The sequence below is a fragment of the Calidris pugnax genome, unplaced genomic scaffold (assembly GCF_001431845.1).
Source record: "Calidris pugnax isolate Ruff unplaced genomic scaffold, ASM143184v1 scaffold42, whole genome shotgun sequence".
Taxonomy (NCBI): Eukaryota; Metazoa; Chordata; class Aves; order Charadriiformes; family Scolopacidae; genus Calidris; species Calidris pugnax.
In genome coordinates, this window is record NW_015090920.1 from 11591857 (window position 1) to 11619731 (window position 27875).

General features: G+C 35.6%; 1 protein-coding gene and 1 long non-coding RNA gene across 4 annotated transcripts in view; one reads left to right on the plus strand and one right to left on the minus strand.

Annotated features, from left to right (window-relative positions):
* The window catches only part of INTU (inturned planar cell polarity protein), a 51396-nt gene that overhangs the window by 2725 nt on the left and 20796 nt on the right, over positions 1 to 27875 (minus strand). For all 3 annotated transcript variants that reach the window (XM_014950004.1, XM_014950003.1, XM_014950005.1), the window contains exons 3-15: positions 26815 to 26900; positions 20093 to 20296; positions 15301 to 15419; positions 12753 to 12842; positions 12151 to 12228; positions 10824 to 11013; positions 8379 to 8432; positions 7751 to 7813; positions 6496 to 6717; positions 5522 to 5944; positions 4897 to 4994; positions 4089 to 4278; positions 42 to 196 (exon numbers count right to left, since the gene is read on the minus strand). In XM_014950004.1, coding sequence (XP_014805490.1) covers positions 42 to 196; positions 4089 to 4278; positions 4897 to 4994; positions 5522 to 5944; positions 6496 to 6717; positions 7751 to 7813; positions 8379 to 8432; positions 10824 to 11013; positions 12151 to 12228; positions 12753 to 12842; positions 15301 to 15419; positions 20093 to 20296; positions 26815 to 26900 — 1972 coding nt within the window. The remainder of the gene's footprint in view (positions 1 to 41; positions 197 to 4088; positions 4279 to 4896; positions 4995 to 5521; positions 5945 to 6495; positions 6718 to 7750; positions 7814 to 8378; positions 8433 to 10823; positions 11014 to 12150; positions 12229 to 12752; positions 12843 to 15300; positions 15420 to 20092; positions 20297 to 26814; positions 26901 to 27875) is intronic.
* Positions 20081 to 25085, plus strand: LOC106892654. The gene is made up of 2 exons (XR_001412920.1): positions 20081 to 20285; positions 22864 to 25085. It is a non-coding gene; the product is annotated as an uncharacterized LOC106892654 (long non-coding RNA).

Sequence of the window (27875 nt, forward strand, 5' to 3'; positions counted from 1 at the left end):
AAAACATTGGGAGAAATAGATTCATTCATCTTTAAACTCACCCCACAACCCAGTAATTCATTGTTGGTGGTGGTTTCTTCTGATCAGTCCAGTTATCAGGAGAGCACTCAAACAAAACTCCGTGTTCTGTTACCAGTTCTGGGTCCTCAGCCACCTTACTAAATTCTGAAGTCCCACTGCCTCCTTTTTGCTTTTTCTGTAAAACATTTGGAGAAACATTAGCACAGAAGGAAATACTTTTGCATAAACACTGGCAAATATAAGTACGTGACTTCTTCAGGAATCTCTGATGAATTATATTGCTGTCAAAAAAGCCAGACTTTAAAGTTCTCACTAACTTGCTTACATATTTTTTTTTCTGCACAGTTGTGTCACTTTGGCATCAATAGGCTTTTCCATTGTTGTACAACTTAGAGGTAGACACGTGTTCCCTTTTTTGATGTCCCCGTCCCCTCATAGCTGAATATTATTTATTTCTCTAATAAGACATCTGAGATAATGCAGCTTCTTCAAACAAGTGGGTTACAACAGCTAAAGTTCTCATCTTTCTTTCTCTGTGTGCCTCCCTAATTAAGAACTGTGATAGTAAAAGCCTGTTGAATAAACTTGGCCAGGCAGGAATTTCTTTTTGTAAATAAACAGCTGAAGCACTTTGCTCAGAGCATTTTCTTGCTCTTACTCAGTATGAGTGCATGAGACGTACAGAAAATAAAGATGTTTTTGTGTTTTGTTGAGTTTTTAGGGCTATGTTTTGTACAGAGCTTTTGATTAAACCTTGTAAAAGCTCCAGGTGTTTCCAACTGAACTCCTGGTACCTGCTTGGTGAGAATCAAATTGTGTGAACAAAATCTACTTTTCTCTCTGTGTTCTGCCTTGGTGCTCAACAGTCCTGGAAGTCCAGTAAAACCATGGTGTTTTTCACAAGAAATGTAAGGGGAAAAAGACCCGAATAGATATAGAGTTAAACACAGGAGGAATTTTGAAAGGGTTTGTTACTAGTTTAATTCTTCTCCCATGGAAGTAAAAGGAAATTTAGTACTCTTTTTGAAAAGGCCAATGTAATATCAGGAAAAAAAAAGCTTTAAATATTTTGCTTTTTTGTTTGGGTTTTCTTTGAAGCATGAGAAGTGAGATGAGATTATGGAAACAGGAGTGGAAATCCCCTTGAAAAAATCCGTTTTAAGAGAGTTGTTAAGCCAGGGCATCTTTGGATCTGCCAATGAAATTAATGTTCCAATGACAAGATATGAGGAGCTGAAAGAAATAGTTTTGTTCGAAAAAGAAATTTCACGGAACTTCTCTCTGCCATATGCAGAAGAATAAAACACATCTTTCAATCTGCCTACAATATTGAAGATGCAGAGGCTGAAGGTCTGCAAGAAAAAAGGGGTCACATTATCACAAGTATCTTAATTTCTCAAAAATGGTAGAAGAAAAAGTGAAAGCGTTTAAAAAACCAACAAACCAACAACCGACTAATATATGCCTGGAAAAATGTCTTTTAAACTTCCCTAAGTGTGCTTTGGATTAAATTCATAAAGCATTTTCTAAATACTAGTTCACAGAGTGGAAGAAATGTCACAGTAGGTGGCTTCACCCTTTCTACCTTTTTCCTTAGTACATAAATTTTTTCAAACCCTGTTCTTGCTAATACTGCTACTGAAAAAAACTTAAGGAATACGTTAGTACTCAGTTTAATAGTCTTCCCCACCAAAAAGTGGGGTTGTTACTATGAAATTTCCAAGCTGACATTTGTTTTTACATTTTAGCACATCTTATACTATGCTATTCATACTGAAAATGCTCAAGAAAAAATAATGTACCAAGAGGGGATATCTGATAGAACTATGAGGGTCTGTACTCCCATACGCATTAAAACTTCTTTCCTTCTGATTTTATTTAAGAGTAAGAAAATACTAGGATGATGATGAAGAAAATAAGGCCAGGGCTGCTTATTACATACGGTGACATATATTGTAGGGTTTAAAACTACAGACTTTCTGTACACATTTAGAAGTTAAATTGTGAATTTTAAATTCTCAAAAAGTAAAGTAAAATTAATGATTGATCAGTTCACAATGATTTTGCATTATTGGTGCAATTCTCTGAATCCTAAACTGTAACAATATTTAGTTAATATCAAAGAATAGACAGTATAATAGTACATTTCTATACTTGATTTTTCTGTTGTGCACTATGAACAAGGAAAACTTCTATTCATTCCTTCACGTTTTCCTCATGCCATAAACAACCTACCAATTTCAGCATTAACTGTTGAAGCCAACATGCAAAAACTACCCCAAATTTCTCTAAAAGAGAAACTTTGTTCTGCAGCACATGTTCATCAATTATTTCTGATTTTCAGAGCAGAATGAACCCAGCTGCTGCCTAGTGTACTCACGTCTGAAGAAGCCAGAAAATCATGCGCTGAGGTAGCCATGGCCAAAACAGAAGTTCTGACTTCCAACCGTGAGTTTTTCACTTTTTTGAGCTACACCTAATGGTTGAATAGTTTCTTTATTCTTTTTTTTTGTGTGTCTGAACTATACACTGTCAATTTAAGAGTTGTAACCGAAGGCAACTGATGATAAGACATGTTTGTGTATTCTCTCTGCTTGTTTTTGGGTTTCTACATCTCCCTACAGAAATGCCCAAAGTACATGACTGGTTGCCAGAGTCCTAGTCCTCAGTGTCATATGATGCTGATAGAACAATCTACCAAATTGGTCTATTTTTCTAGCAGTTAAAAACTCCTCGATCATTTAACAAGGCACAGTGGTCTAACCAGAAGTGGTTTCTTCAGTAACTTCAAGAAAACATTAAGAAAAATTATACTGCTGTTTGCAAACTGCATTCATTCCATTTGTACTGTTATTTCCCATTTCTCATTTAACTCATTCAAATTGCCACTTTAGGATCTAAAAAATGCAACTGGGACATTATTCCACTTAGTTTAAAGTTAATTATTCCTCTTTACCAAAAGGATTAAACATGTCACAAAATTAGCACAAATGTTATCCTGCTTTGGTTCATGTCAATAAACACCCACTGTGCCGTTAACAAACCAGAGTTTCAGCAAAATAAAGCGTGCATTGAACACAGGATGTCTAATCAGAACAGAGCATCTCATAAATTGATTTTATACCTATTGTTTAGATTTCTGCATTTCTACTACCATCTTTCTCCAGTTGGATCATTTGGAATAAACAGACATTTTTAACCAAACACGCAGCGCTAGTTGCTGACATCAGATCTGTCCATTTTTAAGTCTAATCTAAATACCAAGTACACACATAAAGCTCTGACGGCGGGGATCAGGCTTCAGCCCAAGTCTAGAGCAAGGCTTGAACTGGAATCTTTGTAAAGGAAAGAAGCCTTACCTATTGTGGCACCCCACCTAACCTGAAATCCAAGAGAGCTGGCAGCATAATTAAGAGAAATCAATCATTATAGCCAGTCTTATTCTAGACAAGATATCCATGTAAACAAACAATTACAGACATCAGTGGATGGCAAACATATAAACACTGTTGGGTAGCACAAAGAGCAAAGACACTAAGAGTGAACAACCTTGTCTCTGTCAGAGACTCTCTTCAGGTCTCTTTTCGGACATACTGACAGCACAGTGAGGGGAGACTGCTTCTTACTGCTCATATGAACCATTTGCTGTGAAAAGAGAGGGCCTAAAGTTCCTTTTGCTGCCAATCTGAAATCCCCTCCCAGCCTTCAAATGGCTAACCCTCTCCCCACCTTTTGCTACATACTGTTCTTGGACCCAGAGCGTGACACTGTTTGCTAAGTTACAAACAAGAGTCCTAAAATGGAATTGAGTAAGAAAATCCTATACTAGAGACATGGAGTATCTATTTTGAGGGCATTTTTTGGTGGGAGAGTGAGCAATAATTATGCGCATACTTGGTTGGATAGTCAGAGAAAGAACCTGCCTTTAACAGTAAAAATATCGAGCTTTAGAAACAACCACACGTGCAAATACACCTGCTAGTGTAATTTAAATAATGAAGTGAAAACTATCCTGAAATACTGAGTTGAAAATGTAAATAGAAAAACAGAAACCAAAGCTTCCATACTTCTTTCCTCATGGACTGCTGGAAAACAGAACGAATCGAAAGACAGCATCGATAGAAATTCTCAATTAACTGAGGGTGGATGGAGCCACCGAGCTGTGCTACTTCTTTGTGAGTTGGAGTAATAAAGATTCCTTGCATCGTTTCCAAAGAGAGATAGTGGAAGAGGGTATTCTCAGGACCGGATGTCAACCTTCAAAAAATAGGAGAATTCATTTAATATTCAAATAACTTTGAAATAAATTCCAGTTAAACAACATGTACTTTTATTTCTTAAGACAGATATTTTTTTTTTTTTCTGGTAACTACAATGGAGTATAAAAATAGATACAGACATTCAAAAGGTTTCTATTTCTACACCAAGGAAATCCTGCTAATTTGCACTTTGCTTTCAAAAATTCTCACCAAAAAAAGAAAAGCTTTCTTTAAGAGCTCAAATAAAACACCAGATGAGACTGTGTTGTCCCAAAGAACAAGTGGGAACTTGGGAATATCACGGCTTCTTTGTCCTTTGTACAGCTACTTGGATACCAGGGAGGCACAAGGTTTATGTGTGGTCCAAAAACTCTTTTATTTGAACTTTCAAGGTCATGTATACATGGGACATCTGCATACATTCTGCTGACATACTCCTGAGAAACAGTTGTCTTTTCTAACTTAAGCTTTCCATTTAAGAGCTACACTTTTGAGAATCCTTGCATAGCAAAGTTTTGTTTAAAATAAAATCATGCAGAAGCTTCTGTGCATATTCAAAAAACGATCCAAGTATGACCTTAAAAAAGAAATGCTGAAGAAAAAAATAATTTCTTACTTGATAGCGTTAAGAAGTTCTGTATCTTTCTCTGAGAGGTTCTTTTTGAGGTTTCCTAGATGAAACGGATTTGGCAGGGTATGTTTTTTTCTAGTGGTCTGAAAAACAAGCAGATAGATGAACTAACAGAGAAAAACAAAGAACAGAATTAAATCAAGAAATCACCTACTTAGAAGAAAATAATATAACCTTTTTCAAAAGGCCCAAACAGTTGCATCAACTTAGAGAAATGTATTTTGTAAGCGTATTTAAGACTAGAATGGGATAGAAGCAGTTCTACAACTGTGCAGCAATATGTTCTGATAACTTAACGTTTACACCATTATTATTTTGGGGATATTCTCCAACTATTGCTGCTGATTCCAACACAGCTGTGCCCACGTCCATCATTGGGAAAAACCCAAATATTTACAAAATGATAAAATAAAAAAATCTGATGGCTCTGAGGCTGACCCAAAGCTTCCCAAGGCAACAGAAGCATTTTCTACTGAATTCAGGGGATCTTAGATTTATTCTTTTATCATCTGCTTTTTTTTTGAAAAGAAAATTACTTCAGTGAGTTTTTAAAAGAATTGCCACCTCCCCCAAGCCCACCAGAACCTTATCTTTGTCTTTGTTCTCAGACCTGATCCACTAGAGATTGTGGATTACTGCTTTCATCTTCCACAGGACCTTCATTACCGCGGTCAGGTCCTCCACTGTTTCTCGTAGGGCTCGGCTTACGGGTCGTTACAGAAGAGTCACCAAACAGGGTCCTTTTGCTTGTTGGAGTGGTCACTGATTTGGAAGTATTCTGTAGCTTACTCAGGATGGGTGAGGTGGTCAAGCTCTCCAGTTTGTCACGTGTTGCAGAAAGGAACCAGTCAGCACAAGCTAAAGGTGGAACGGAAGGAGAATCTAGCCGTTCCTCTATGCTGGCATCTATTCCTTCCAGTTGAAGTATAGTGGCTTTGACCTGATCTACATATATACAGTCTGGTCCTGGATTCCCAACAGCTTTGGATGCGCAGCCTCCTGCCTCCAGCAGGACACACAGCATAAAGTGTCTCTGTAAACATGGAGGCAGCAACGTTAGCCTTTGGTTCAATATACAGTACATGCTGTAATACATTTCTATCTTATCTGATACTTAAGCCAAATACAACGCTATATTCAACACTCCTTCCTCATTTCCAGAGGAGTTACTTACTTTTTTTCTAATCAAGTCATGTCCAATGTGATCTGTTAATACGTTCTTCAAGTTAATCAAGCTATCATTTACATACTCATTAGTTGTTTGCTTTAAAAAAAGTCCACATTTAAAAAAACCCCACATTTCTGAAATTAGTTGTCTGAAAATACAAGATCATGAAAGTAGAAACATCTTCAAGTGAAAAGCCACCAAAATAATAAGAATTTATACTTAAACTTGCAAGCCTTAAAAATGTATAAAAAAATGCTACTCTGAGAAATTTTATGCCATGAAACAGCTATAATGTGAATATTTTGTAATATTGCTAAATAAAACACATGAAAAATGTTGATCTTGCTGAGCAATAGACAACACACAACAGCAAAACAGAGCATCAGAGAACAGGCATACTGCAACTATTAACTTACCAAGCCAACTATCAGTAAGAAATATCTTGCTTCAGGTTCCCTGTATCCTGTGAAACTCGAAACTTCACATGGCTGGATATGATGATGTGGAAATACTTCCCTCCATATCACTAACTGACCAATCTTCTGTTCTGCTGCCAAGGGTAACAGACAATAGTGCCGACAATATAAACCTATATCAATAAGATCTTCCTTTGGCAAGTGATTACCAATCAAGTAACCCTTAATTAAACACAGAAAAGGAAGTATATTCAGTAAGAAATACAACACTGCCACTTATCACTTAAGAGTACTTTTCATCTAGAGATATCCATGCTCCACATGCACTGACATTGTAAACTTTCTTGCCAGAGACTGTCTTTTTGGCATAAAGTTGGAGAACACATAACACTGAGCTTGCACCACATTTGAAGAATCAAAATGCTGAAATATAAGCAAATAAAACATCAGCATATATGTAAGTTATCAAAGGGAAGCTGGGAAATGCATGGCTTTAACAGCTTGCAAAACAACTACAGAGTTAGGGTGCTTTAATTCTCTCTCCAGTGAAAGCTCAGTATTTTTGCAATTAATAGGACTTCCAAAGATACGTAGTACAACAGTGTTTCTAGCACCAAGGACATTATGATTAAAGCCTTGTCATGGCAGATACTGTGCAGTTCCATTTGTGCTAACAGTTTAGTCTTATAATACTACCAGCTTAAAGAACATTTGCATGATAAAATCCTTAAAATATAAGTTTCCTTAAAACAAAGGCTGTTATCTTCCTCTTTATAATGTTGAATACACTGTCTGCCTTTAATAAAGATAAATAAATTTACAAATGAGGCCAAAGTAAAAAAGCTGTCAATCCAATTTCTAAAGTCTTGGATTTAAAGACAGAGCACCTGTTATCTTTATCCAAAAAAAATGGCAATGAACAAAAAAATGCCTATTTGAATATTATACAGCCTCATTTGAATTGACTTATTACTTTCTTATTACTGTCCCCAATCCTTGGATTATATACGGCAAAATTCCTCTGAGACAGTTTCAAACAAGTAGTTTGTTCTTACTGATCATATAGTACATGTCACTGCACAACATCATTTTTTTCAGTTACGGTGTTTGACTTTTAGGTCTGTTACTAGAAATACATGTTTAAAGCAATCATACAACTTTTTCATATTTCTGAGGTTCTGAAAAGGGTTACTCCATGACTCAGTTAGGTTTCCAGATGAATTTTCCTACTCTTTAGGCCTTACTACTATACTACCTTGTAGAAGAGACAAGATCCCATAATCATATATAATCTTCTCATGTCGTAATAATCTTCAGACTGTGGAAAAAAAAGCATGGAATAATTTTTAATTCAGAAATTTTATTTTATTTACCAAATGCAAGTCAATTAATTCCAGTCAATCTTACTTAATCCTTTTCATTTTCCACTACTTCTTGTTATCAGTATGGCAGTTAATACTGAACAGTTGCATGAAATACCAAGTTTTTATTGTTTTTCCTGTCACTACAATTTTCTCTAACAATTCAGCTAATAATAATAGATTTCTGATTTAGTTATCTGTCCATAAACTGTTTTTGTTAGGATATGCTAATTCTCACAGCTCTTAACAGCAAAGCATAACAGCTATTATATATATATTTTATATATGTTTTTTATATATATATATTATAATAAAGTTAACCATAGAGAGAAATTCAGGACAAACGGAATGGATAAAATGGAGCTATCTTAAAGCAAGAACACTACAGTATAACTTTGCTTTGACTCCCACTTGATTAAGAAAAGCAGATGAGTTTGGAATTAGTGCATTTTTAAACTACTGGATATCACACCAAGGCAAAGAGATACTCTGCAGCGCAAATAACAAAAATAAAATGTTTACCAGCTCTGCAAAGTCAGCTGCTTCCAGATCACTCAGTGCTGTGTCAATTTCCATCTGAAATATTTAAGTGGCCCATTTTAACAGATATTTCCAACATATTAACTTACAACAATAGCACAGTTGGCTCTATCTCACTAGTCTCAGAAGATTAGGATTCACAAGTACAAAGCAAATGCATAAAACTTTGCTTTTCAGTAGTAATATCAAATATCAGGAACACCTCAATTCATCAGATTAAAGAAATATCCCACTTAATTGCTGTGTATTTCTCTCTTCTTTGAAACTGTAAAATTTCTCTGCTTGTGTGCCTGCTGAACCCACTGTTTGGTATAAAGGAGATGTCACTCTTACTCTCAGCGTGCTTTAAAACGTGAGGTCTGGAGACTACCCCTTGAAGGCTGGAGACAGCTCTGAAATCTGGCAAGCTATTGTATCCAACTGAGTTATTAGAAAAAAAAAACTTTTTCACAATGGATTTAGTTTTTGTCTCTATGGAAATTGCCAAAACTTTCTCACACATTATCTTTGTTCCACTGAAACCGCTTTAAGCTTGCTTATTTCTCTAACTACAAGAGCTGTTGGTTAATGTAAGTTTTACTAAAAGTACTTTCCTTTAATGAACATGGCACTTGGCAGTGAATTTCATGACATAAATGTGCTACTTAATGAAAAGAACCTAAAAACCATCATTACAAACTTCTTGGGCTGTATTAAGAGGCTGTCTCTAATTGAAATACAGCCAGTTTTTCCAACAGAGAAATGTCAGTAAAGCTGTTTGCAGTTGACAACTAACCAGTCTCTCAGCTTTTCTCCAGTGAAAATTTAAATGGCTTTCTGTCCAACAAAGAATTGACATTTTTAGTTTTATAATCCTCACAGAAGGATTTAACTGGAAATTTCATACTCTGCAACAACAAAAATTTTTCTGGAAAATGTGGATGATCCCAGATGACTTTGGAAAGCAATGTCTATATCACAAATATAAACTAAGTCTTTTTTAAAAAATAAATCCCTTTAAGATTTAAAAAATAAGTCCCTTTAAGACCTGCAATTTTACAAGAATGAAACAACCTGAAAGCTAAACTAGAGAACAGTCTCTCTACAGAAACTTGAGAGAAAAGAAAAAAGCATGGAGGGGAAAAAAAAAATTAATCACCAAATAGCATAAGGAAAAAAATAAAGTGTCATTTTCTGAATAGGAAAAAAATATGTGAGAACAATGAGAAGTGCACTAAGTAGCATTTCAAATATATATCAGGTTGCTGACTGACCATATTCTACAACTTCATGTTGCATACATGTTTTATTCCCTTCCGTTACGGAGCACGTTGTCTGCCAGCTACTGTACAACACTAGAACTCGCTGATCTGTGCAGAGCCAAACTATGCTGGAGCTGTGTTACAGGATCTGCCACTCAGAAAGGCATAGTTTTTCTAGTTGCAACCCCTGTTGCCAACTTTGTTTTGCATAATTCAAACTGAATTCTATTTTCATTTTTTGTAATTCAAATGAATATGTAATTCCAAATCATACCATAAATTTCTGAATAAATGAAATACCTGCTGGTCTGAGAACTCTACTGCTGAAATCTCCTTGGGATTGTTCGCTCTTGTACAAAAATTGTTGCAATTGTTTCAAATTGGAGAAATACCACCTTTTTTTATTTTTCCCTAACAACATCAGTTCTACAGTGCATATGAAAAACTACTTCAGAGAAGACTTGGCAGGGATTATGCATCACACATATATATCATCTCTATTATTTCTATTTAAGAATATTACCTTATTAATAATTATCCTAATGATCCCAATTATAACTTTTTAAAGTCATTAAAATGAGGTTTAAGACTGAAAGCTATAATGATATTTACTGTGCTCTAGCTTTTGTCTTACTAACTCTTAAAGCACAACTTGATTTCTAATTGGGAGGTAATCAGACACATTGAAGTGGTGCAGAAAAGCTGATGTCAAACCCATGATGTATGGGTATTTATTTTGATTCTGCAACAGCCAGTTATAACTTTTCTAAATTGCAAGTTACGCATGGGCTTCTGGAATAATATTTTCTACCTGGAAAAATACTTAAATGGTCAAAGTCAAACATAAAACTACATACTAGGGGTGCTTTCCCTGCTGCATATGCTAGTTGTTAGAGGCATGTGTGAGTGTATGTATGTATTTTAAATAAAGTTTAATTCTTTTGTCATTATGTTCTCTTCCTAGATAACTCTAAAGTCACCAAACCACAATCATAACAGCAATTTGTTTCCTGTGGGAATGATTATGTAGTTCCAAACTTAACTAAAGGATCCTGTAGGTAAATAGGTGGTGTGGGATGGGCAAAACCCTTAACGTAAATCACACACTAATAGCAGAAGATACCCACATCCATTTTCTGGACTCTTATGTGCCAGTTTTTCTAGAGAGATCTGCAAATGAAGTTACCTTGACTTCCTGAGGCAGTGTCAGCCAGCGCAGGCCTGGGAGACTGTCTAAGAATAAGGCACTGCAGGTGTCGTAGTGCTGAGCGCTGGGGCTGGCGCTGGCCTTGAGCCTTGCCGGCTGGAGCGCACGCTGGAAGAACAGGTTGAAAAAATGATCCAGGCGAGAAACATTTTCCACCTGGCAAAAAGCACTGAACAAACATGAACTCCGAGTTAGAATAACATTGAGAAACTTGTAGCTTGTTTATATAACCTTCTGTGCTAAAGAAGTGTCTTTAAAGCGTGATACTACTTTTTTTTTTTTTTTAAACATACATTTTTAATATGAAAAAATCCACTAGGCTAATATCTATGCAGTACTTATAAACAAAGACAAAACTGTCTTACTGAAAGCAGTATGGTATTATAGTAGAGAGATGTCCCAGAGCAACTTAAGAGGACACAATGAGCAGCTTCATCCTTTTGGGAACAGAGATTATTCTTTTTCTTTTAGTAATTTGTTCAACTATTTTTGATGTGTTAAAGTTCTTATTTCCTTCAGAGGGAAAAAAAAAAAAAGCATTCTACTATTCCAAATGGTCTCCATTACTTCTATCAAAATCGAATACTTTACACCTCACATTCAAAACTAAGCTTTTTCTGAGATGCATTTAAACAATTGCAGGTATTAGAAGTAAAAGCTTCTCCTTGTTATGAAGTGACAAAAAAAATCATCATAAGAAAAAGATAAGCCTGACACTGTGCAAAATTGTTCTTTCTAGAGACTTCAACACAGAAAAATGAATACAACTATGACGTGTGTTCTATGGCATACACACTTTAAGCCTGAATTGAATGCAAGCATATGAATAGCCTACCGTGGCATTTTTATTTAGGTTACAGTCAGACTGAAAATTTTCTGGGTGATTTCCAAATGCAGAGAAAGACAGTCACTCTGCCAAATAAAGTTGAGAAGTCTGGAGTGTTTACTTTATTAAAAATATAACACTGATTCATATGTAGGTTTTACAGACAGTGCTTTAACACAAAAGATAACATTTGCAGAGTGCTGTTGACATCCACAGTGACGTAATTATGTGGATGATTTAATCTAATCAAGGACAAAACTATCTGAAGTAACAAAGACAGTTTTAAAAAGAGTCTTACTATTGTTAAGACTGAAACAAAAAGGCAAGAAGAACAGAATTCTGTCTTATTGTGCAAGTATAAAAGAACACGGCCAAGCAATTCCACGTAAGCATGAAAAATGAATGCTACTAGTTGTCTTTTTCAGTGAGCATCAATGAAACATTAGTGACTGAAAAGAAAATGCTTTTGAAAGAACTCACCTGTCTAAAGAACTGTACATAAATTTCAAGGTCCTGACAACATCTTCAATCATGTTCCTCAGCTGAGAGAGCGGCACACTAAAAAATAAAATTCAAATGCATCTGAATAAGCATAGGCATCTTCTGAAGAGCCGTGTTGTTAAGTAGTGACATATTGCGTATATTACTGTACGATATATTTCCTTTGAGTGACTTGCTCATGATGACAGAGTCAGTAATAAAGCTCGGGGGGGTGGAGGAAGTCCTCCTAGAGCACATAAATACGTAGTATTACTACTGTTATTCAGAAGTTTCTTATCAGGACTTGACTTTATCAAACACTGAAAATTACTCTTTCACAGCCTACATGTATTTCTGAGATCTGAGGAGACCTTATTCCATTTAGAGGAAATGAAAAAGAAGCCGTAACAATTGATAGATATTTAAGATGTGAACAAAGTCAATCAAAAGAAGTGGAATCATAGGTACAGAAACTAGTTAGAATAAAAAAAGTACATGCTAAGCCCTCACTTTCTTGCTTTTTTGATAGTACAATTTGAGGACAGAGAATAGGACACAAAATGAAATTAGAAGGAAAACAAAGCATTTTATTTAAAACTCACTTTTCTTCAGGAAGGCCAATTACAAGCAACTTGTCAGATTCTTTCCAGTAAACGACTTGAACCAGTTTTCCACATAAGAAAAGGGAGGAACTAGAAAAATTAAGTACTTCTGTTAACATTACAGTGTTATAGAAGACCACTATTATAAGCCAGAATGATTTACATGTATTTTATACGCAAACTCTTACGCTTATATGTAATCACATGCATGCAACTGGGCTAGGTAATTATATTAATTATTACAGAACTCCAAGACTCACTGATTTCTATTCCAAAGAGATCACACCAGTACTAAAAATGCTCTCAGGTATACAAATATAAAGGGTGAACAACTGCTACTAAGCGCCACAGTCATCTCCTGAATTATTCAGATGCTCTTTAAAGGTCTTCCTGGTACGTATCTGCCTAGCTTTAAACACAATCAACTTCAAAAATTAATGCCATTTCAGATCATAGTGAGGTAACAGGAGGTACTAATTAAGGTTCTGAACATTGTAGTCACTCATGAAATCATTTAACGAGACCTCATGCACGTTTTGAAAACAAGCCCGAGAGGTATTTGAATGTATTACCTCAGTGATAAACGTAAACTCTCATGCTATCTCCTTGTATAGATAATTGCTTCACAAAGCTTAGCAATCCCAGAAAGACAAGAGAACTTTAATTTGAACCATAAAGTGGATTAGAACATGAGACCCCATGTTCTAATTAGCAGTAAACCATATGTTATGCACCAGATTATCAGATTAAATGTACTGGTTGCTTCTAAAACCAAGGTCTGCAAATATCTTTATAACAAAACCCCACCTTTCTTACTATCATGTTAGAAATTTTAAATAACAAGATAACACTGCTGCTAAGTGAAAAAAGGGTAACTTCAGTTTAAGCTTGAAAGATTCAAGAATTTAATTTTAAGGGTATGACTCCATGAGTAACTTGCTTCACAGATTCACTCACACTATTTTTTATCCTTCATGTAACCAAAAGTGCTTTCCAAACAAAACAAGTTATATATTTATAATGCAGTTAACTACAAAGAAATAAACATCCCCATCACAAAAGATACACAATAATGTGCAGACACAATAATCATAATTTACTCTTCTGACAGAATAAGCTTCATAGGAGATCTGCGAATTACCTATACTATTTTTTTAAGAGCTCAGACAGTCACAGAGACCAGCAGAAATGCTTTTCTATTTTTACAATTCAAAAATGGGAAATTGAGAACCTTAACAGGGAAAATGAATCTACATTATCATGAAGATAATGTAGATTATCCATGTTGTCCAAATGTATTGTTTTTCTGATGATACCATAGGTATAAATTATCAAACAACAGACTGATTTGTCTTCTGGAAGCATTACTAATATACTTCAGTGTTAATTAAAGTGGCACTGCATTAAAATACTGTGTTGGATACCTGCTGCTGAAGGAGTCAAGTCACATTCCTATCGATAACTACTTCAGTTACATGACTTCTAGTAACTTAATAGCTAGAAAATTGTAAGCATGGTTGAAGCACAGTGTTAAAACTTCTTATTCAAAACAGCAAGATACCAACAAGTCTGAGAAAAAAAATACATTAAGAGAAACAAATGCAAAAAAAAAAAGTAAATTAACCAGTAATGATTTTCTGGAAAGCAAAAATATTCAAAAGGACATCAAGAACTCCTTTTAAGGAAAAAATTATCAGTGGAAAACCCAACTTTAATATATTAAACAGGCTTTTTGCCTTTTGAGGAATTCCTTAGTATTGCAAACGCTGTTCACTACTGCTTGCACACTCTATTCTTGGGCCTGAAATCCCACTTATATTTGCCTTTTTTGTACTAATCCAGGTCTTCTGTCTGACACACCAGGCACTGATGTGCAAAAACAGAATCTTGCATGAGACTCCCAAGAAATGTAAACTCATATATTGGTTCTCAATGGGAAGAAATGTGAAACTGAAAAGTGGTACCGGCTATCTCACTTCTAATTAGTCCATCAGAAAGTCATGTACCTTCAAATTATCAATAAACTCCTGGAATATCTCCACCACCCCTATGCCACTCCAAAAACTTGGAAGTTATTTTTATTAGACTTCTTACTGGAGTCCAAGTTTGTGGATAAAAAAAAAAAAATCTTTCAGGTGTTGCAAGCTGAATGTGAAATAAAATGAATTTTAAAGTAGCAGGCACTCATGAATTTAACCCAAAATTTTTTTTTTTTTTTTAATGTAATTTAAGCTCTTGTAGAGTTTCCAGTGTGCCATAGTGCAGTGCCACAGAATCCCAGTTTAAATAAGGTTGTTTTAAGAGATCTAAAAACAATTACACTGAACTGAAAATCCTAGTCATTGCCATCCGGGGCAAAGATCCCCAAATCAATGTACACTCAGGGTAAGGAGTTCAACTTCAGTCTTTCTGTTCTAGCTAAAACATTACTGTAACAGGTAGAGTCACTCTTGTTTTTAGACTTGATGCATGACCCACGTGTGTTTTTCTGTACACATACGGATAATATAATAAAAGTAGGAATACATTACATTTCAAATACTTTTACCTGATAATCTGGGTACCAGTAACACTTTCCAGTATGTCAGATAGTGTGAGAAATATGCCTCTCACACTTTTCAGTTTTTGGGATGCTTCTGATATGGGATACTGATAAAGAATTTCTTGCTGTGAAGAAAGTTAGCTGTTAGTTAAGCAAAGCAAAATCAAAATCACAAAAAAACCCACCCACAGAAAACAAGGTAAGTTTTTTTTCTGGCATCAATTTGTTTGGTTTTTTTCTTTTTAAACATGAAAGCTTTTATCATATAGTTTCCCATGGTACCAAACCAAGCAGTCGTCTGCACGAGCATACTGGAAAGCTCTAAAATGCATGTGAATGTTTCCAACAGTTTTAACTTTTCTATTTTATAGAAAAGTAGGACTTTAATTTAGAATCATTATTATAGGGAGACAAACACTATGTCCATGGCATTTTACAGCTTAAAGTACACTGATAACAAATCTCATTCCAGCTAATATTTGTATGGTTCTTTCAATATTTAAATTGTGATTTGTCATCATAGTTCTTGAAAAACCAACAATATGGAAACTCCAATCCCTCTATATTACCCTCCCTAGTTGCTTTACACGTATAGCACAAAATATAACTGATATACTCAAATATAACAAATATACTCAAATAACTTGTACACCAGTAACAACAAACCTCTGACCATCTGTGCCAGCATACTCTTAAAGACATAACCTTGAAATTGAAGATCACTAGAGGTAAATATTTGTGACAATTATTTTTCTTTTTCTAACCAGTTCTTTTAAATGTTTTATGTAAGTGATTTTTTAAAAAAATTATTATTTCAACACCCATAACAATACAGTATATAAGCAAACATCTGATTCATCACATTTATTGCTTTCTGCTAAATCAAGATGGGCCAGAAATAATGTGGGTGATATCAAGCATATCCATTGTAAAGAGCAAACTAAATTATCTTTGTACACAAACAAAAGAAACACAGAGAAGATTAACTTCCCTATTTATGTCACTAAGCACATCCAGCCACTGCCAATACCCATTAGAAAATTTTCCTTCATCAAGATTAAAAGAATGTAAAGTTTCATTACAGAAGGACCTGGCAAACTCTTCATTCTCATCCAATTTAATTAGCTCTATTTTCAAATACTCATTAGCGACAAGGATTTTTTCTTCCTTGAATCAATCTCTCAGCTGGAAAAAACCTGCCATTTTCTAATTACAACACTACAAAGGGTAGAATGAGCCCTTTTTTTCCTCCTCACTGTGAACCGGGGCCTTTACACAAAATTCATTTGAGAATTATCTGTACACTTTCCCAGGGAAACAAAGGACAACTGTAACAAAAGGTCAGAGCTGCATTTTATGTATATATTAATGAGTTAGCAAGGTTCAGCACATACCACCATACAAGATCAGCTGTCTTCAAAGCAAATCAAAAGTTCATAGGCCAATGACAATGGAATTAATAAATGAGAAGTGGCTCAGTTCTTAAAAAGTGTAAACCCTCCCTCAACCCAAAAACCCCAAACCTGGACAGAGTATCTAAACTAATGGCTTATCAAACACCTTCCCTTTTTTTTATTTTTATTTTACTAATTTCTCAAACTGAGCCAAAATAACATTTTTAAGAAAACAGATTAGTGCAGGCTTAACAACATAAGAAAGGGCTAAAAGAAATTTTGTCCAATTGGTGCTGACCAGCTAAAAACTTCCTATAATCTTCAAACGACAATAGATGCTCTCAAATAGTAAGATTAACTATAAATATTAACAAAGAAACAACAGATGCAAAGACAACTATGAGTTCTTAAAGATTAATTCAGGAATTATAAAACCAGAGAGAAATGCTACAGGAAGCACAAATCAGTGTCTGACCCAGGCTATCTCAACAGCTAATCAGCAATACCTGCTCTGCAGGGTGCTAAACCCACACTTCCAGTAACACTACCCTGAAGGAAGAATAGGAACATTACTCCTTTTAAATCCCGGTATCACCAAAACACGTTCAATCACATGAAGATGTTAAAGTGTATGCTGGTACAAATAAGGTATCTTATAATTGTAATGCCTACATTGAACTAAACCATAAAAAAGACAAGACCTTACTTACTGAAACCATGATCACATGGGACACCTTCCACATGCCTGCACACATGTTAAGTTATTTCTAGTATTATTTTCCTTTATAATTGAGCAGATAAAACTTGTCTCAGAGCTCATTAATTCTATTTTTGGGTGCCAAAAGCTCACAAATGGAAGAACTATTTACTAGTTCTAGTCACCATAGCTTTCACATGGATGTGATCTGTGTACCACACCTCCTCTGGCTATGGGTAAAGAAGCTTAGTAAAAGTTCATTATATTTTTATTGTGCAATCTGGCACAGGTGTGTATAGTAACAGCAGTACTCGTTTGAAGTACAACTGGAAACTGAATCTGGAACAGTACATCTGCAGGATAGATGTCACTTACTGCTCACCAAATGAAATTAAAGACAGATGCCTTGAAGGTGGCTTTTCTTTGGTAATGTTATAAAGATCTTGATTACACCAGCAAAGCATGTCTCAATATTGGAGACTATTTGGGGCTGCATAAACTGCCAAGACTTCTAGGAAACAATTCTTCCATGGTCTGAAGGGAAAACAAGTGCATTGCAATCCTCCTTTTACCTCTGCTCAATATTCGGGGTTAATGCTGTTTCTTGAGAGAATGTAGAGAAATAATGGGGCAAGAAAGCAGTACTCCATGTACTCTGAAGTGCAGGAACTGCAATTAGGCATTTGCATATCTATTCACCTACCAACAGAGGAGGCCAGAGGCCCTGAAACAACTTCTTGTTTTAATATTTCATAAAATTTATGTGACCAAGAAAACACTGGTCTTTAAGTCTACAACAACTGTCCATAGCTGTTCTATCCACATAACACAGCAGTCTTGAACAACAAACTTAGAATTGAAGAAAAAAAAAAAAAAAAAAAAAAAACTTCTTGTTTTAATATTTCATAAAATTTATGTGACCAAGAAAACACTGGTCTTGAAGTCTACAACAACTGTGCATAGCTGTTCTATCCACATAACACAGCAGTCTTGAACAACAAACTTAAATAAAAAAAAAAAAAAAAAAAAAAAAAAAGAACTATTTGCAGTATGTAAGTGAACTTTGATAAAGCATCTTAAGTTTACTGAATTCACAGTTAAATGAGCTCTTTTCACTTTTATTATTGGGAAATACCAAAGCAGAAAAATACTGCAGTATCATATGCTTTAATGGAAATAGTGTCTGGGTAGGAAAAAGAGCACAGAATGACCCCACCTATTAATAGCAATGCTATTAAAAAAAAACACAAAGAAAACCAAACCCTAAGAGACACTGGTATAAACTAATTTCTTCTGAAGGTATCTCCCATGAAAAACTGTGGCCTCTTAAACAGTAAAGAACTGCAAACCAAAGCTTAGAGTGTTAGTATCTTGCTGTAATACACAATGAAGCATATATTACCTTAAAAACATTTTGTTAAAAAACCATGATTTAAGTCGAGTACTTCAGAATTATGAAGTACTGGTTGCCTAATAAGCCTTAATTACATACTATCATCTGTCCAAGACAAGCATCTTTCAGAAAAAATGTAATATTTAAAGATAATGTCATGCTGTGTATGTACAAAAGGGCTGAATTAAAGTTACAGAAGTAGCCATAAATCTGTCATTTCCTAGCTTACAAGCACTTGACTCTGCAAACTTCACAACATTTTTTTCATGGTATTATGACATCATGTAATTTTTGGGGTTCTCCTCCCAAGCCCTATCTCTAGAAAATAAAAGTGAACTCAATTATATGTAGTTGTAACACCTTTTCCTCTGTTACACATCACCAGAGTGATACAGACTTCTATCAGCTGAAAAACAGTATCAAAAAATAAGGACATCTCAGAGAAGGGATGGAGCACTGACTGGATCTAAGGATTCATTCCAGAGGAAAGCAAAATATCTTTCTTCTGCTCCCCACTCCGTTACTGTCCCACCATCCCAGTCCCTGTGAAGTAGCAAAATTGTGCTTCATTTGATGTCTCCACAGATAATACAGATCATTGGGGCACTATGCTAAACCTAAGGAGAATTTACAGAAGGGGAGAAGAGTCTTTTTCCAAGTGTTTGTTCCTAAAAAGTCCATTGTCCATTTGTCATTTTTAGATCAGGCAAGAGGCCAAAGTCAGCTCTCCACACTGTTCCGTGCCTTCCCTGCACTCAGAGAGGAGCGTCTGTAGCTATGGCTACACCGTGAACAACATCCACACAAGCTTACAATGGCTCCTATGTACACTGGCAAAATTTTTCTGAGGAACACAAAACTGAAAGAGATGTGAAAGGAAGCTGTACGGGACAAAGGAGAAGTACTTATGCATGTGGACTGCCAACAGCTCCTGCTGAGGAAAATTTTTTTGACTAGGCAGATTTCATAGTTCAAGTCTGAGAGGCGCGTTGAAAACATCCCAGTGAGCATCCGAAAGACAGCAACAAACTGCTGGATTTGTCTCTGCTTTGTCTGTTAACACCTCTGGCCTGCTCTTTACTCAGCAGCACTGAATTTCAAGTCCAATTAAAGTTTGTCGGCAGTGATGCTTTTTTTTCCCTGGAATTTTAGGCCTTATTTCTGTCAGAATGGGCATTTTACAGACTGCTCAAAATGATTAGCAAGGTTTGTTTGGTTTTTTTTTTGTTTTTGTTTTTTTTTAAACATCGAAAGGCATAGCAGTTGCTGTTGTCAGTTGTTACCTTTCATCTTCAGCTTCATTTAGCCACGTACCTCATCCTTAGATGTTTCAGAGTCCAGTTTCGTTGCGAGGAACATGACGACATGAGGCACGTCTTGTACAGCCTGCTGAAGGTCTGTACTGTCTTCTCCCCACAAGAGCCGAACCAGATTGTTCATACTTGACTGTGCCTGTTTATACCTCTGCTGAGAAGCTCCTTCAGGCTCAAATATTGATGTTTCAAATGTAAGTTTAACCTATTAAGATAATTAATTATTGTGAAAATGAGGCTGTACTTACAATTACATTCTACTACCGCATGAAATAGATGCGGTTTCAGCCCTTCAAGAGATTAAGTTTTCTTAGCTCTACTGACAAAGATGTAAGCATTCAAAAATTCCTGCTGTTTCAAGAAACCAATTACATACTCAGCATTACACAACCATCTATCATTAAGGACAAAGCCAGCTATTACATGCTCTGTGAACCGTGTGAGTAAGCATGTGGTTTGGTGTGTTTTCATACTTAATTCTTATGGTTTTGAGACTGGAAAAATATACTTACTGCTCTAGGTTTGTTTGAACACAAAACCTATTACCATACTTCTGAAACACACACAGTATTTGACTTCCTTCACAATGTCAGCACTTCCATAAGTATATATCCTCCAGGCTCTTTCATGAGCTTTTCTTTGTTATTTTGAGTGCACTGACAGGTACATTTGCACAGGGAAATCAATTCATATTAGACTGCAAAAGTCTGTTAATTTGTAACACTCAGCAGCAATTCCTTCAATCGGCCAACATTTTCACTTTGTTAACTTTCCTTTTTTTTTTTTTTTTTTTAACTGGAAAAATATACTTACTGCTCTAGGTTTGTTTGAACACAAAACCTATTACCATACTTCTGAAACACACACAGTATTTGACTTCCTTCACAATGTCAGCACTTCCATAAGTATATATCCTCCAGGCTCTTTCATGAGCTTTTCTTTGTTATTTTGAGTGCACTGACAGGTACATTTGCACAGGGAAATCAATTCATATTAGACTGCAAAAGTCTGTTAATTTGTAACACTCAGCAGCAATTCCTTCAATCGGCCAACATTTTCACTTTGTTAACTTTCCCTTTTTTTTTTTTTTTTTTACACTGTAGAGTCAGCAAATAAGTTTTGTTGCCATGTTTAACAAGTGTACACAACTAGAAAGAAGCACAGAAGTTGTTTACACCACTTGCCACACTGCCTTCAGAAGAAAATAAATCGAAGCACAAACAAAAATTAAAATAACGTGAAGTTTAGATGATCAAGTTTACTTTGTCAAAAAATCACAGGATGCTTACTGTTCTTTATTTCCCAAATAAAGTAAACCCCTGGAATTTTAGAAAAAAAATGCCTATTTCCTGGCTCACAAAACACAAAAGCCAAACTTTGTGTGGAAATATGGTTCACAATTTGCTTTATAGACCTCCTTTTTATGAGCAGTGCCTCAAAAAAATTACATTTCTTAGTTGTGCCAGCAGTGATGAGAGAGTAGTATTTTATTTTTTTTTTGGATTGAACACTTCATCCTAAGTATGAAAGAAAGATATGTGAGAAATATCTAGCTCTAGACTCAGCATAAAATTGCAATTTCTGAGAAGAATAAATTATTTTCTTGGATGATACCTTAGTTTTCATCATTGTTCAAAATGACTGAAAATATATCTATTTGGTCTAAGCAGGCACCCTCTCAGTTCCCTCTTCCATACGTTTTTATTCAAGGCTGTTTGTCTGCCTTAAAGTGTCCTTAAGGTGTCTATTGACTGGAAAGTTTTAAACATAATATATCAGACCAAATCTTGCTTCTCTTTAAACTCAGCGACAGCTTATCCTAATGATTGATGCAACAAAAAAGGCTTACATTTTCCCAATTACAACAAATTTGTAAAGCCCAAGCAGAGGTAATTTATACATTTCAGTATAGATAATATACGTTTTCATAATTGTGAATGTGTATACACATACTTGAAGAGAGGGGTGCCAGCAAGAAGTAGTGATGCTTTAGAACACCCACTGCCTGTCAGGCTAGATCAGAGAGAAGTGCCATCACCAGCTCTTCCAGCTACAGTATTTCTGTCACTGGCTGCTGCCTTCCCATTCCACGCTACTCCCTCCCAACACTTCTCATTAATCTTTTCCTCTCCTGTTTTGGCTGCTATCAGCTTTTTTTCGCTTTTCTGTTCCCATTCTCTGGAACAGCACTGCACTCAGTCCTGCTCTCCTGGCATGTGCTACCGCTTTCTTTTCTGACAGTGGTTCATCCCTCGCTCTCTCCTCATTATTTCAGTTCTGATTCATTACACCGCATATTAACAGGACTTGAGAAGCAGAAGCATCCAACTAAGAAGCACTCGCTTTTTAATACCCAGTAACTTGATTGTTTCAGTTTTATAGATGCATGTTTTCTTCTCTGGCATTCTGTGACTCAGTTCTCTTTCTCTGTCACACCATCTGCATGTATTTCGGAGGATTTTCCTCATATCCTGTTTAACTTCTTGCAGATTTCCTCAAGGCTCAATAGCTACTTCTCGTAACTTCTACTACATCTTGTCTGTGGACACTTACTCATGACACTTCGGCTGCAGTCTCTACACTAATGATGCACAGATGTAATTCATGCTGCAGCCTTTAGTCTCTCAATTTAAAAAAAACCCAAAACCAAACAAACAAAAAGCCCCTGAAAACTCAGTTTGTCTTGTCTTAGAAACACAGCCAGTACAGCTCTCCAAAGAAGAGCTCAAAACAAAGTGGGCCAAACAACTTTAACTCTCCTTTCTCCTGCAGGTACCCATGCTGCCTCCCACCGCACCGCTCAGACGGGCAGTCACTCTATTTTGAGAAAGGTGGCTCTGCACAATTTGACTACAAGTTCCTTTCCAAATCTGCTCCATTCTATCTAACAGCTTGAAACGTGGTATCTCCTGTTCCTCTCAACTTTTGTCCAAGTTCTAATCTGTTTCCTGCCTTTAAAAAAAATTACTGTGAAACAGACTTATCTAGGCTGGAAAAAGCCGTAATTAAAAATGACCAAGAGACTACATTTCTACATACCCTAAAAACTATTATTTTTGTGTGGAAGAGAAATGAGTGTTCATTCTAAGCAGTGTATAGGATCTGATTAAACATCTGACTACTTAAGTACCCTTTTGCAAATACTGACTATGAAATCTTTCACAACTTTGATACCATTTCTCTTAAAGAAAATCAGTTTAATGCCCAGCAGAAAACAGAAAAGGAAATGAAATGTAGAACAGGAAAGGCACAGAAAATATTAGTATTCCAATCTATAAATATATAGCATGCACACATTCTTAATATTTTGAATAGTTCTCAAAAAGAATTTAGTAAAACTGCAAGAAGGCACTGATGAAGGCAACAATACAGCAAACGATGAGGTACATAGATGGGGATTTTTCTGCTTAGGAAATATGTGACAAAAGCGAAACCTGATAGAGCTCTCCAAAGTCATACAATGGTACAAAGAATAAGACATGGATGATTAACTACTCCTCATAATACAGGAACCTGGGGGTATGAAATGCACCTAATTAGATGGCAGTTTGAAAACCAACAAAAATGGAGCTGAAGACACCAGTTATGTAAGTCACTGCTACAGGATGCTGTGGAGGTCAAAGAAATTTTAAGAACTAGATTAAAAAAGAAGATGGTACAAATTTGGTTCCTAACTATTGACTGCTGGAAGCTTGCTGGGAAGGTCACTTTGTATTTAATTTGTTTCTTAATACACATTTGTCAGTGTATGAAACAGAAAATATAGCTGTTATACATTGGTCTGACCCAGAAAGGCATGTGTTCTGTTTATTGCAGGAAAGCTGTACGTCTTAGAATATGGATTTTATTATAGACAGAGCTGGTGGCATTGCCTGCCTTTTAAGATTGCCTGCCATTTCCTGTTCTGAGTCTCTGTTTTCCATGTGCTTACGGTTTGCACAACTGTAACTCAAAATTTCAGGCTGAAATTTCTGATTCTGAATGTCTGCTTCAGGCTACATATTTTTAGAAACTTTCGGGTAAAATGGTTCTGCAACTTCAGAGTATCAAAATAAGGAAAAGTATATATTTTTAACACATCTTCCCCTTCCTATTCTGTCTTCTCTGTCTCGTGGTGATAGTAAACAGCAGATTGATTACAGAAATGTGAATTTGCATGGACTGCAGAATATAATTTTATCATATGATCTCAAACACACATGGAGGAGTATGCTTTGTCCTGTCACATTCAGTGACTGCTACACAACTTCTAAACGGGGTATCCAATGCTGATGTAGCATTTGGACTTGTATTGCTCATTACAGACACTAACCTAGCCCTTACGTGCCTAGAAACTAGTTTGCCTAAACTGAGATAAGGAAAACAAAATTCTGGAAATATAATAATGAGAGATGTTATGCCACATGCTGCAACCGAGAGAATCTAGGTAATTAGATTTTGAAATTATTTCCAGTAATTTTTAACACTGAACCCAGAAGAGCAGTGACTTTGCTTACATAAATAACTTCTAACTACAGTAAAACAGTTTTAAACTGTGTTTTTAAATACATTTTGCAATGTAAGATGAATGAGAATACATTAACAATTTTGCTCATTTAAAAGCTGTCTTTATTACTAGAGTTCAGAAACAACAACCCTCTGTTTCTTCAGCAGCATGAACACAGCAAAAACCTCAGAACTCTGTATTTAAATTCTCCACTGGTCTATTTCAGCAATCAGTCTTCTGGCTTGACTCAAACTGTACAGTAAAAAAGGAGTAATTGCACTTTAATAAAAGGTTTTGGAAAGCCAACATGACAAACAGTTATATTTCAAATATACATTTAAAGTAACCGCTGTCTACTTGACAGATTTACTGACAATGTAAACTTTAACATTGCATTAGAAGTAACTACTATATAAAGGGTTGGATTGCATTTTAGCAACAAGTGATACGTATACTCTAATCTAGCAAGCATACAATTAAATAAACTATATGATCTCTGCTTTTTAAATCATTGCGTATTTAATAACAGTTACAGCAACTCCGTATTTGGTCAAAGACAGGAAAGACAAGGTTTTTCTACCATGGAGCTCTGCCAACACCTGACCACAGCTCTGGTAGCTTAGGCAAGCTTCATACTGTCAAGTATCTTGGAAAGCTTCCTAAACTGACATACTAGTACTCAATCTTACTGCAGTTGCAGATACAGTTCTACAGGCACTTACAGTACAGGAGTTGCCAACAGAAGCATGTTTAACAAAACCTAAAATTTCCACTTCTTATCATCTCTGGACAGTAAAACATTTCCACTATTATCACCTCATATATTCTACCTGAATAAAAACTGCCAAGAGATTACAGACACACTATAATTTTAACCTGCTCCATCTTACAAAGTTGCAGCTTCCACCTTGTGTTCCTCTCCACCAGAAAGTGGCTTTAAGCAGAGTAACTCAAAATACTTAATTTTACACTACTAACAGCCTAGGTAATGAACAGTCTCCTGGTGTAATTCTGAAATAGTTACCTAGTTCTGTATTAGTTATTTCATTCTTCGTTATAGCTCCAAAATTATTATTCAGCTAGAAAAGAAGATATATGCAGTAGGTTTTTTTGGGGGAAGAGACATTATTCATCAGGTCAGTTTGTTAGTTTTTTTTTTTTTTCTATCAATTTTTATTATTGACTTCTATCAATCTTCATTATTATTCAGTTTTCAAAGATCTTAAAAGTATTTAAAAGCTCTTAAAATACTCAAGAATTTATTTTTCTATTTAAATATGAAAGCGTTATCATTTTCTCCCATTTAAATGGTTTTAAATATCCTTAATAGCACTACTTGTTAATCCAGGCTTCTTTTTTCTCTCTTGTGGTTTGTGAGTCTCTCATATTGATGAAGAGATAATTATTTTATTTAAGTATTTCCATAGCGATTATTGCTGTTATAAGAACATAACAAAAAAAGCCACTACTGTTCTGCAGTTGACATATTTATTTCTAAGCGAGACATCAGAATCTTGCTTCATGCATGTTATTGCCAGATTGCACATCTCCAGCCTTATTACCCACCAGGAGCAAGGCACCACAACATCACATCCTTCATTTGCTGAGATCAGAGCATACAAAATACCAACTCTCAGAGCAACCATACTTGTCATCTTTGCTCATAACTACAACTGTGGCTGGTTAAAAGTTTGTGCTTATCTCAAAGGAGTTACTTCCCTGTATTCAATAAGAAGTAATTAATTTTGATGCCAGTGATAACATAATATTAAAGTCATTTTCTGAGCAGAAGGAAGTAATGAAACTTGATTTTCCACACATGTATGTAGTAGTTCTCAGAGAGAAACACGAATACTCAGAATACCTTGATTCTTGTACTGGGAAAAAAAATAATCCAGTGTTATGGTTAGTCTAAACCTACAAGTATGCTGCCACCTCTTGCAGTATGTTGCACGTGCTTTCTAACTCTGATGACAAACAATATGTTAAGAGCTGGACTGTGCCTAATGTCCCTTAGTGGGGACATTACTTGCACCTACCTATTTCCACAAAACTTAGCAGAATTAAACTCTGAAATTTCTACTCTAAGTTTCACTGAAGTCAACCAATGTGTTCAAAAATCAGATGGGGAAGTTCTAAGAAAAAGATCACTTACATTTTGTTTCCTGAGGGAAAAAGGCTAGAAATAATATTAATTTTTACAGAGGACATAAGGAATAAAAGTTTAACTACTGTACCTGCATAGGACCTGGAATACATGACAAAACCCTTTCTATGTTTTCAGAATTCACATCAACATCATTTACAGCAACTAGAGCATCTCCTGGAGATAAAACAGACAAAAGCATGAGAAAGTTAGATGGTGTTACACCACAGTACCAAGCCAAACAGTGTTGCAAAAATGAACAGGATATTCAAATTATCCTAAATGTATTTTTTAAAAATATTTATCTACATGCAACATTTAGTATATTTAGAATCATTAGTCTATTACCTCAGTGTTCTTAAGGCCTTACTACCATACTTGTATCATTGTACAAAACATATCTGTCAAAGCCTCTCCCCTCCATCCAGGCTTGTATCACTTCTGTTACTTGATCAAAAATCCCATCAATTTCACCAATCAAGTTATACTCAAGAAGGTTTTTTTTGTCATTTACCTACTTTCCCCCAAAAAAAAAAAAAAAAGGAAGCAGCAGTAAGAAAAGAATACATATTTACATATGAAAGATATTTCAGGTAGTGAGAGACTAAATCAACTAAAAGATTTGATTACTTAAGGTGTCAATTTAGAACATCAGCCCAACATCTAAGGCGAAATTTTAGGTTGAACATAAGTCAGTAAAACTCTCACTAAAAGGATAGTCCTTCATGGTTTCTCTAATATCAACAACTGAAGTTGGAAGCACTTTTCAGAATAAAATAAACACTGTATCACAGAGGAAAAAAATCAGTAAATACTACTGGAATAACAGAAATATAATGGAATCCAGTAGTATATTCATTCTCAAGAAGATAGCCAAGTAACACAAGACATGTTAAGACAAACATGACACCTGGATGCATTAGGAGAGGCATTTCCTTTGAATGTAGGTGGCACTGATAGGACCTGACGGGATCCCATCAGAGTACTCCTTGCAATTCTATCTACCTGTGCTCAGGTAAAACAAAACTACATAACATCAGATACAGAGAAGAAATACTGCAGTGACCATGGGAAATGGAGAACCCGTTAATGGTGGTTAAAGGCGAAGAGAGTAAGGCCAAGTGTGAAAGCAGCTGGAGTAAAAGTCAGAAG